This window comes from Schistocerca nitens, chromosome 6, assembly GCF_023898315.1.
Source record: "Schistocerca nitens isolate TAMUIC-IGC-003100 chromosome 6, iqSchNite1.1, whole genome shotgun sequence".
NCBI classification, from domain to species: Eukaryota; Metazoa; Arthropoda; class Insecta; order Orthoptera; family Acrididae; genus Schistocerca; species Schistocerca nitens.
Genome location: NC_064619.1, coordinates 737,514,808 through 737,527,488, shown reverse-complemented (window position 1 = coordinate 737,527,488; position 12,681 = coordinate 737,514,808). Strand labels below are relative to the sequence as shown.

The window sequence follows — 12,681 nt, the reverse complement described above, 5'->3', positions numbered from 1 at the left end:
GGAATAATGAAAAGGCCTGCATTAATAATGAACATCATGTAAAATGTAAAGTAATGAACTTACTCTATTGTATATGGACCAAATATATGGAGGAGCCATTTGCTTATTGTAAAGTACATGGTGTTAATGGTTATTTTGACAATATGTGATTGAAATGATGGCACTCCGGTTATGAGTGCTTTATGTTATACGAGGAGAGAAATGAGCTCTTTCCAGCTAATTAACTAAATCTTTGGGGAAGAGGACCCAAGCATAGTGAAGAAGATTATTAGCTGGGACCAGCCTTATATGATAAATTTATAGGCGACCATAGTATCCAGAAAATAATAGCAAACCAATTGAATTATAAAAAGAAAGAGAAGGTCATGTATTATTCCAGGATGACATATATAACTGACAGGTTTGATTTCTCCCTGTGAGTACTAGGCACAAACATGTCCACCGCTATGGCCAGGACTTAGTAAGCCAGGAAAAAGAGAATAAAGAAGCTAATAAGAAAAAAATTGGAAAAAAGCAAGAAATGTTGAAGAAATCCACATTTCCAGAGGTAAGAAAAGTAAACAGCTGCAGAACAACAAGCCTTATAGCAGAGCATGCATTATTCAGTGTAATTGAAGAAATTGTTAAAATATGAAAGAAGAAGTGTCGAAGTTTTTGTGAGAAAATGCAAATGATACAGCAAATGATACAGTAACTGCATCCACTGCTAAAATATTGTGAGAAAATATGAATATGAGGCACACATGTAAGTTTTGCATTATGAAGTGGAAGAATTCTCGGTGAGTTTGTAGCACCCGATGGACATTGTATCGGTTGATCTACAAGACCCACTGTTTAAGGCAGTGGGCTGTCACATGACACTGTGCAACCATCAGCAGCCCAGCAGCAGCTCAGTGCAGTTGTTCAACATGACATAGCTGCAAAGCAGGAAAGCAGTCACAGTTCATCCCAGACACAATGTTTTGTCAGTGGGTGAGCTGTGATCATTACAATTCTCTGTATTGTGGTAAAAGAAGATTAGAATAACTAGCTAGTTGTGTGATGCAAAATGTGATAATACTTATTAGTAATTAGCAACTACCATAATCGTGCATGCTTATGTGGACCAGGAAAATGCCCGTAGAAACACAAGGAGTAGGTATGACGACTTTACTTGTGAAACTGGAGGAGATGTTTAAGATCCAAGAGGATAGTATTAATAACAAAATTATAGACAGCATTGATAAGATTAATAAAGAACTCTTACTAGTACAAGACAGTAAAGGTAACTTGCTAGACAATATAATCAGCTTACAAAGAAATAACAATGAATTAAGAGAAGACTTCAAACTAAATATTCAGGAAGTTCATGAGCTTCTGCAGTCACATCTCAGAAACATAGTTCACAGTAAACTAAATGCTTTGAAAGGAGAGATACATGTAGAAAGTGTGCAGCAATGTGACGTAGTATGTAAGGAATCAATTTTTGGCGATATAATGTAACTGGATAGATAAAAAATCTGCTCACCAAACAGGGGCAGAACATGCACATAAAAGAAGGTTACAATTATGCAAGCTTTCAGAGCCAGTGGTTCCTTGTTCCAGTTGAAGGGTTGAGGGGGAAGAAAGAGGGTCTGAAGGAAAAGGACTGGAGAGATGTAGGAAAAGGGGTAGATTTTGGAAAAGTCATCCAGAACTGTGACAAAGGGAGACTAATGGATGGGATGAGATGGAAATACTGAATGTTTGGGACTGCACCGGATGATATTTGAAACCCTGAGAGCTCAAAGGTGGAACACAGGGTAATATGCAAGAGAGAGATTACTGCTAAAACATTGTGTATGAGTTAATAAGAGTGAAAGGCTAAGTGAATTGCAGGTAACAGAGGTGGGAGGGGAATGGTGGAAAATAGGCAGTTAAGAAAATGAAAGATGTAGAAAACTAAAACAGAATGAAGAAATGCCAAGGTGGTAGAAATCAATGTAAATTAATGTCAGTTGGATGGGGAGAACAAAGGACATGTTGTAGCACTAATTCCCACCTGCTGAGTTCTGAGAATTGGTGTCTGGGGGAAGAACCCAGATTGCACTTGATGAAACAGGCATGACCGTCATGTTGTAAATAATGCTCTGCAACAGGATACTGTAAGTTGCCAGTACAGACCCTCTGCCTATGCCCATATATAACAGTTGGTATATAATGTGTATATGTCTTCCACATGTCATATACCAGCTGTTATGTAAACACTCTTCAGCCTTGTATATCAGCATGACAACCACCAGATTATCAGTTAGGGTGAATGGGCAAAGGCAGAGGGTGTGTACTGGCAACACAAAATATCCTATTGTGGCAACACAAAATATCCTGTTGCAGAGCATGCTCTATAATATGACAGTCATGACCTCAGTGCCTGTTTCAATACATGTGCCTTCTGGATTCTTCCCCAGACACCAATTTCTCAGAACTCAGCAGGTAGGAACTAGTGCTACAACAAGTCCTTGGTCCTTGCCACCCATCTGGCATTAATGTATGTTAATTTCATCTGTCTCAGATTTTCTTCACAGTAACTACTGCTTCATTCACTTCATTTTAGTTTTCTACGTTTTTCATTTTCTTAGCTGCCTATTTTTTGCTGTCCCCCTCTCCCCTCCCTTATGTACCATGCACTTAATTTTTCACTCTTATTAACTTGTACACAATGTTTTAACAGTAATCTCTGTCTTGCATGTTACCTTGTCATCCATCTTTAAGCTCTCAACTTTTCAAATCTTGTCCACTGCAATCCCAAACAATCAGTATTTCCTTATCATCCCATTCATTAGTCTCCTCTGTCCCATGATTCTGGGTGACTTTTCCTTCACCCCCTCTTGCTTCCCCTTCAACCCTTCTGCCAGAGGAAGGAACCACTGGGTCCAAAAGCTTGCCTAATTATAATCTTCTTTTATGTGTATGTCTGCTGCTGCTTGGTGAGTAGGTTTTTATGTTTCCAGTTACATTATATTAATAAGTAGGGAGATACACGAACATGATAAACAGTGTCCATGAATTTATGAAAAAGGAATGCAAAATTGTGAAAGATCAAATCACAGAAGTAACAGGTCATATTGAATTATTAGAACAGAACAATGAGAATAGGGACACTATTTGTTCACATGAGATGATTACTGGGTTGGAGGAAAGGGTACAGGCATTGGAAGATGACAAATTTCAAAAGAAAGCAGAATGTTTGAGCAGCATCAAACTTTCCAGGAAAGAGGCTATGCAACAGGACAATGAGTTTAAATAGTTATTTATTTCAAGTTTCTGCTACCAGTCACTTTTTATTTTATGCTTAATCTAACATAATGCAACGTGTTTCGAACATGTTCTGTTCATCTTCAGGAGTTTACACATACAAAACAAACATACACACATAGAGAAATGTTACTTAAAAATAAACAGTCTTAAACTAGATGAACCTAGAACACTTCGTCCATTATTTTTTACTGTAGCTGCTGGTGTGGCATTTGGGCCACTGCCACTGCCCCCCCCCCCTGCCCCCCCTCTGCAGTGTATGGCTAGAAATCGCAATCAGTGATGTCTTCTGCTAGTTTTCTTCTTTGTGGTTGACTATGTATATCACAGCAATTTCATCATCTTGCTGCTTCACTTGCATCGCTGGTGTAATGGTGCAGCTCTTGATTGACATTATACTATTGCACATTATATTTTGTCACTGATTGCCAACATAACTCACTGCACAAATTGCTTTCTATGTTATACACACAACACAAGATGGCAAGTCCGCTGTAAATGAAAGTTCAGCTGAAAATCATTTTTACTGTCAGAAACAAAAATCATGAAGTGTAAATTTATCTCCATGATGCTCTCTTGCTTACTAATTGAAGCTGTGATGACAGGCACTGTTCTTCTTTCAATAGTCTTTATTTCCTTTGTCATACCAGGTAAGAGCCCCAGATTGCTGAGTAGTATCCAGGTACCATTTGAACAAGGGTATTGTAACCTACCTCTATTATGGGGGTACTACGTTTCATGAAGATTCTTCCAATAAATCTCAGTTTGACAACTGGTTTTCTTATGATTCGTTTTCTGTTGTAATTTCACTTTAAATCAAACCAAATGCCTGTTGTTGTTTTATTAATGTTTTCAGAGTGAAGACTGGTTTGATGCAGTTCTTCACACTAGTCTATCTTGTGCAACTGCAACCTACATCCATCCAACTCTGGTTACTGAAGACATTATCTGCTCTCCCTCCACAATTTTAAATCCACCCTCCCCTCTTCACTCCATTGGCAAATTGATTCCTAAAGATGTATCCTATCAACTGATCCCTTCTCTATTTCAAGTTGTCATACATTTTATCTTTCCTCATTTCGATACACTAATATTCATTAGTTACTCAATGTATCCATCTAATCTTTGGCATTCTTCTACAGCACTACATTTCAAATGCTTGTATTGTTTTCTTGTCTGAATTGCTTGTTATCCATGTTTCACATCTGTACATCTGTACTCTGTACAAATACATTGAGAAAATACTTCCTAACATTTAAATTTATATTAGATGTTCACAAGTTCCCCTTTTTCAAAAATGCTTTCCTTGCTATAATCGGTCTGTATTTTATATCCCCACTAATTCAACCAGTTGTTTTCCTGCCAAAATAGCTGAAATCACCTATCACTTTTAGGGTCTCATTTCCTGATGTAATCCCCTCTGTACTGCCTGATTTAATTTAACTATATTCCATTACCCTTGGTTACTTTTGTTCATGTTTTTCTTATAACTCCTCTTCAACACACTATCTGTTCTGTTCAGCTCCTCTTCCAAGTCCATTGCTGTCATTTACAGAACTACACTGTCATCAGTAGGCTTCAAAACTTTTATTTCTTCTCCCAGAAATTTAATGCTCCTTTCAGTGACTTTTCAGTAATCACATAATTACACAATAATGGGTCTTTCCACCTATTTATGTACAGTACTTCACAGCTGTTTATGTTAAGGGTCAACTGCCAATCCCTACACCAAGCACTACTCCTCCACAAGTCTTCTTACATTTCACTACAATTTTTTAGCATTGTGAGTTCTCTATACACGTCACAGTATGCCACATGGAACTTTTGATGTCATCTACAAGGTTATCTAAATGTGCTGTGAACAATAAAACTCCTATGACACTTTCTTGGGATACACCCAAAGTTACTTTTGCTTATAAAGATTACCGCTATTAAGAATAACATACTATGACCTATTTGCTAGAAAACCTGAAGAGAAACTTCTAAAGAAATAGTTGTCTCTACATAATAGGTATACAACAAGGTGTACAGTTGTAGACAATAGTCAGTGGACAAGCCTGCTTGGACTCTGAACTGACAGTGGCTAAGAGACTTGTGGATGTTCAGGTGCTACACAATTCACTTATGTACAATTTTCTCAAGAACTTTGTAGAAACTTGTTAAAAGGAAAATCAGGCAGTGTGTTGGAATTCTTTTTGTTTCTGTATCATGTTTACTAGGGGCCTACCTGACAGACGATATTGATAGAAACATCAGACAGATGCTGTCTATAGTAAAAAGCTGTCTGATAAAAGTTGCAGAAATAAATGTTCAGTTAGATCTCAATAAGATTTGAGTGTTGTACATAGATTGGTAGCTTGCTTTAAATGTCCACAAAAATGTCCACAAATGTAAAATAGTGCACTTCATAAAAAAACTTAATATCTTATGACTAAAATGTCAGTGATTTACAATCCCAATCATACAAGTCACACAAATACCTCAGTGCATAATTTTGTAGGGATATAAAATGGAATCATCACATGGCTCAGTTGTGGGTAAAGCATGTGGCACACTGTGGTTCACTGATGGGGTGCTGGTGAAATGCAATCAACCTACAAAGGAGATTGCTTACAAAACACTTCTGTGACTGATCTTAAAATATAGTTGAATTGTGTGAGACTCATACCAAATAGGAGTAACAGGGGATATTCAATGTAAACAAAGGAGAACAGCATAAATGGTCACATGTATATGCTGAAAAATCTGAATTGGCAGACACCTAAAGATATACACAATTATCTCATGAAAGCCTAGTCTGAAGTTTCAAAAACCAGTATTACTTGAGGGATCAGAGGCATTTTTCAACCCCCTGCATATAGTTATTGTAGGGACCATGAAAACAAATGCATTTAAGTAGTCATTCTTCTTGCACTTAGCATTATTGGAACAGGAACAAAATCCTACAATGTGAAGCCATGCTAAGTCGACTCTGCCATGCACCTCACAGTGTTTTCCAAATATGTATGTAGCTACTTTCTCAGTCCTTTTTGAGAATGTGGAAATTATGGAGATTGGTCTCTAAATATAGCTCACTTGCTTATCTAACTCTAAATGGGTGTTACTGCTGCTTATTTCAGTCTATCATGAAATATACCATGATTTGAAAGGGGGTGAGGGTGGCACTATTGAGTCAGCTTGAGAGTTTAGAAATTTGAAATGCTGTAATGGCCATAAGAGTTACTACTTATCAGTGACCTTTCAAACACATGATTTGGCATAGCTGATATCTTGTGGTAAAGTATGCAATGACTGTCTAAGTAAGTCTAATGAATTTGTTCTGTAGGGTAAATTTCTTAGCCCTGTGTTTTCAGCTACTGTTGGAAGAATCATTGAATCTCGGTAGACAATAGTTTGAATTTAATTATGTGTTTTGCTGCTTCTGTCATCAGAGAGTTGAATATCACTTGCTTACCAAATTCATTCAATTCATACTTAATAATACAACCAAATTTACGTTGCTGTTCCATGGGATTTTAAGCATACTGTTGACAGTACATAGTTTGTAACTTTTTGGTGACAGTGTAAAGACTTTTCAAAGCTGCTTTAAGTGCCCCATAAATGTCCAGTCAGAACTCTGTGTTACATAAAACTATCTCTTTGTAACACAAAATATTTTGATCCCAGTTCTTTGGTACTCTTTATCCCAGTATGCACTATTCTTAGAATATTTTTAGAAAAGAATCAATTTTTTTCATCCACTGTGTCCTTGGTAAATTTCTTCCTGAAACTCTCACTGAGTCAACAGTTATGAGCAACCCATGTGTTGCAACAGAAAGAGCTTCCTCTCCCTATGGCTCTGACACTGCACAACGTTTTATGCATGTGACATTTGTTTTTCAGAATCTCGCAGAGCTGTCAAGAGACAGAAACAACACCGTGGAAAAATATAGATTTCAGTTGATGGACTTTGATTAAAAAATATTGCGTGATTTATTTGTATTTGTATTTTCTGAGAGAGAAAAAAGGAGTTGTATATGCTTCAACTGATTGTATTAAGATTTAATAAAAACATCTGGAATATAAAATTTAATTCATTCACTAATTCAATGAACACACATCCCTTTCTATAGCCCTTCCCAGGACGTTTCTATTATTGACTGCAGCAGACAGTTACATTACTAAATATTGCTTACACATGGAAACAGGATAATATTTTTTTACATCAACAAAGAAACACTGAATTTTACACTTTTCACAAAAAATCTACCACAATACATTTAAGAAAGCATAATCTCCGGAGAAATTTATCCAGGAGGTGGGGTAAGACTCTAAAACTGCTGTTTCAGTTTAATTATATAAATGAGTTAGTTGGGTCTGATACCTCATCATGCCATGAGAAATAAATTTTATAGGTCACACAAAAACTTATAATACTCCACAGAACTGATGGTTATGTGCTCAATATACAAATAAAAACTCTGTGCTACAGGTTCCAGGTAGATTTTGGGGGGGGGGGGGGGGTGGCAAATGCCTTTCTTAACATCCCTTCCTCCCTTGTGGACACCTATGGCTGAATAACCACAATGGAGGTTTATCAGTGGAGAGACCAGACTAATCAATGGTTCTCAAAGAGGGGCAGTAGCTTTTTCAGTAGTTGCAGGGGCAACAGTCTGGTCTTGTAACATTAGCCAACATGACCTTGCCAAGCTGGTAATGTGATTAGCTGAAAGCAAGGGGAAACTACAGAAGATACCGTCGACGTTCTCGTCAAACAGTCTACAAAACTATCGAGAACATTGAAATGACAACATCTGCTGCTGACAAGAAGAGTAACAAGTTGAAGAACATTTCCGCCAGTGAACTCCTCGAAGGACCCTGTATGTTCCGTGGTTGGAGACTAAATTTTAGTATTGACGTGAATGATACATTTACGCATGGCAATGGATGGCTTACAGTAGCTATCGTAAGAGGTGGATCTGGTGCTCCCGCAGTTGGTGGCCTGGAGAGTTCCTGATGGTATGTAGCTATACTGGATGGTTAAAGGATGATGGTATCTTCTTTGGTAGATTATTCCGGAGGTGTAATAGCCCCCCCCCCAGCCAATTTGGATCTGCAGGCAGAGACTAATTGGGAAGATGTAATCATCAAGAAAAACAAAACTGGAATTCTATACATTGAAGGATGGAGTACTAAGATTTCTTAATAGAGTAGGTAGATTGGAGAATTTAAAAAAAAAAAAAAAAGGAAAATGGATAGGTTGAAGTTAGATTTAGTGGGAAGTGTGCAGTGCATTGGGAGGAAGAACAGGAGTCATGGACAGGTGAGTACAGGGTTACAAAAAGAGAATCAGATAGGGTTAATGCAGGAATTTGTCTAATAATGAAAAAGAAAATAGGAATGTGCATAAGATACTATGAATAGCATAGTGAAAACTGTATCATACCCAAGAATACAGAAAGCCATCATCCACCACAGTCGTACAAGTTTATATAGAAAGAATCTGTGAGGAGATAAAATAAATTATTCAGACAGCTTGGGGAGATGAAAATTTCATTGTGATAGTGGACTGGAATTTGACAGTAGGAAAAGGAAGAGAAGGAAAAATTGTGGGAGAACATGGACTGGAGGAAAGGAATGAAAGAAGAAGCCACCTACGGTAGTTCAATTTTGCACAGAGCATAATTTAATCATTGCTACAACTTTGTTTGAGAACCACGATAGAAAGTTTTATACTTGGAAGAGATCTAGAGATATTGAATGGTGTAATATTAATTATATAATGGTAAGAAAGAGATTTCAAAACCAGTTCTATACCTGTAAGACATTTCCAGGGACAGATGTGGACTCTTACCATAATTTACATTAAAATTGAAGAGACTGCAAAAAGATACAAAATTAAGATGGGACCTGGATACATAGATAGAATGAGAGTTTGTCAAAAGTTACATAGGAATAGGCAGTTATAAGATATGAAGTAGTGAAGACAGCAGAAAATAAAATAGGTAAAAAGACAAAAAGACAAAGCCTAGTAGAAATCCATGGATAAAACATAAGACACTGGACTGACAAAAGAAGAAAATATAAAAATGCAGTAAAGGAAGCTAGTGAACGGGAATACACAAGTCAAAAAAAATTAGATTCATAGAAACTGCAAAATGGCTAAGCAGGAGTGGCTAGAGAACTGATACAAATGAGCTAGAAGAAAGATAAATTCCACCTATAGGAAAATAAAAGAGACTTTTGGAGAAAAGAGAAGCACTTGTATGAATATCAAGAACTCAAATAATAAACCAACACTAAGTGAAGAAGGGGAGCTAAAAAGCATAAGGAAAATGTAGAAGAGGTATACAAAAGAATGAATTTGAAGGCAATATTATGGAAAGGGAAGATAAAGTAAACGAAAATGAGATGGGAGATATGATAGTGCAAGAAGAATCTTACAGAGCATTGAAAGATCTAAGTAAATGAAGGCCACTGGAACAGATGACATTCTTTCAGAATTATTGAGATGCTTGGGAAGCCAGCTCATGTGAACGATATGTGAGATAGTTGAAATATATGGCTAATCAAAGTAATTTCTAACACAACTATGTAGGAAAAGATAGTTTGCTACTTGCTGTAAACAAGACATATTAAGCTGTAGAAGGGCACAATTAAAAGACACTTACATAAAGCTTTAGGTCTCAGCCTTCATCAGCAAAAGACAAACACACGCCATTCATACACACAAGCAAACACATCTCATGCACATGACTGTCGACTCTGGCAGCTCAGACCAGAATGCTAATTTATAAGTCAAGTCACCTTAGGAGACAAGATGAAAGAAGACACAATGATCACTTAACCCTTTTGTGGCTGATGGGGGCACATAATCCTCACTAAAGTAATACACAGTTTTGAGCATTGGGACATTTATGTCTCATATCTGTCCAACACTAACATGTAGTGAAGTGCTTACTGAACTTGGATAAAAATGCTACAGATTACAGGTTGGATATGTAGAAGGCGGTGAGTGACCAATTGGACCTGTTTGTGTTTACAGGTAGGGCAGTGCATCTATTTCATGAAACTTAGATGAAATCCCCATTTTTTTCTATTCCAATCTGTCTAAAGTGGAAGTAGAGTTACTAAGGCATACTAGAACCAGTATCAAATGATCATTTCATTCAGTCATGTGATTAGGCCCAGTGGACCATGCACCACCACAGTTAAAGCTCTCCATCTGTCTCTGTCTTCTGCTGTATGTCTTCAGTTTTCCGTGACTCCCCATTGCAAGAAGTCTTCTCTTACTCCATCGATCCACCTCATTCTAGGTTTTCCCACTAGTCTGCTGCCTGACAGGATCCAGTCCACTGCAATTTTGGACCATCTTGTTGCCTCCATGATAACTACACATCCAGCCCATTGCAGTCTTTTGCTTCTCATCACTCCCTAGATGTGTAGCTCTTCTGTGTTATCACGTCTTCTCCATTCTCCTGTAGTCTGATCTCAAACTGGTCCAAATATTTTCCTGAGGACCTTCATTTCAAATGTAAGCAGACAGTTAAGGTCTTGTTTCTGAGTGCTTCAGTTTTGAGAACCATAAAGTACTACTGGCATTATTAATGTCTTATACAAACACAGCGTTAGTTGTTGAGAGACATTTCTACATTTTAATATAGGGTCTAGAGAGAGATAGCATCTGTTTCCCACATGCAGTCATGCTTTTATCTCTGCTTCAATTGATGTTACTTCTATAAAAATTTATCCAAGATATTTGAACTCTTTCACATGTTTATACATGGTGTTGTTGACAATTAAATCTTGAGCGTTTTGGATCTTTCTTTCTATGGTCATACATTCAGTCTTCTCAGAGCTAATTTGTAGACCAATCCTAACTGCCATTAACTCCAAGGTCTGCATACTTCTTTTCAGATCTTCTTGTGTGCATGCTAGTAGTGCAAATGATGTTCAACATAATTGTACATGAATTGTTTTATTACATAGAACAAATTTACAAGAGCTTCTGCAGAGTTACAACCTCAAGAGTTCGCTGCTAGTCTCTTCCAGAGATCCTCTCCTTAGGACTTCAGAGAAGTTTCATTCTCTTGGTGTTCTGACATAACTAATAGTGTTTTCTTCTACATCATAGACATTATTTTGAAACAATACTAAACATATCAGTAATTCTTCTGGTTTATACATAATTTGTATGTGCTGGGCACTCCAAGTTGGAATATCAAAAAATTTAGGAAAAGGGTCAATTGCTACTCATCATAAAGATAACCCATTGAGTTACAGAAAGTTACACTGCCAGAAGCAGAGTTCGTTTTGTTTGCAGATGACACAAGTATTGCAATAAATAGTATGTCAAGTGTAGTTCTAGAAAGATCTGCTAATGATATTTTCATGGATATTAATAAATGGTTTAAAGCCAATTCACTGGCATTAAACTTCGAAAAGATTCACTATATGCAATTCAGAACCTGTAAGAGGTTTCCACCCAGCATATGCATAAAGTATGAAGAAGAGCCGATAGAAGAGGTTGACAGTCTTAAATTCCTGGGATTACAACTTGATAATAAATTCAGTTGGGAGGAGCACACCACAGAACTGCAGAAACGCCTTAACAAATCTGTATTTGCAATTCGAGTGTTGGCAAACATAGGCAACATAAAAATGAAAAAGCTTGCATACTTTGCCTACTTTCATTCCATAATGTCATATGGTATGATATTCTGGGGTAACTCTTCAAGTCAAACAAAATTTTTCAGAGTCCAAAAGCATGCAATATGTATTATTTGTGGAGTAAATTCACAGACGTCCTGTAGAAACCTCTTCAAAGAACTGGGTATACTAACTACTGCCTCTCAGTATATTTACTCCTTAATGAAATTTGTCCTAAATAATATATCTCTTTTTCCAAGAAACAGCTCAGTTCATACATACAATACCAGGAACAAAAATGATCTGCACAAGGACTTAAAAGCACTTACTTTAGTTCAAAAAGGGGTCCACTACTCAGGAACACTCATCTTAAATAATTTGCCAGCAAACATAAAAAATTTAGTTACAAATAAAGATCAGTTTAAAAGGAGCCTGAAAGACTTACTAGTGGCCAACTCCTTCTACTCCATTGACGAATTTTTTAATAGAAACAAATGATGTATTGTATATATTCATACTATTAGTATTGTTATGTCAGCTATAAAAAAAAAAAAAAAGATTAAAAAAAAATGACATGTTCCACATCCACGAGGATCTCCTCAGCATGGATCTATGGAATGAAAAACTAATCTAATCTAACAATGAAATGACTGTTACACATTATTGTCATTTGTATGTGGTTGGATGTGTACGCCCCTGAAAACTTCATACAATGTAGAAAACAATGATGTGTAGTATATAAACACCATTTGAAATGATACATTGAAAACTTGTGTGGGA

At 36.9% G+C, this 12,681-nt stretch overlaps 1 protein-coding gene across 1 annotated transcript in view; it reads left to right on the top strand.

Moving 5' to 3' along the window:
• Window positions 1–7,345, top strand: part of LOC126262786 (trehalase-like) — a 366,709-nt gene extending 359,364 nt beyond the window's left edge. The window contains exon 7 of the mRNA XM_049959607.1: window positions 7,156–7,345. Within this exon, the coding sequence (XP_049815564.1) occupies window positions 7,156–7,205 (50 nt within the window). The 3' untranslated portion in view covers window positions 7,206–7,345. The remainder of the gene's footprint in view (window positions 1–7,155) is intronic.
• The last annotated feature ends 5,336 nt before the right edge of the window (window positions 7,346–12,681 follow it).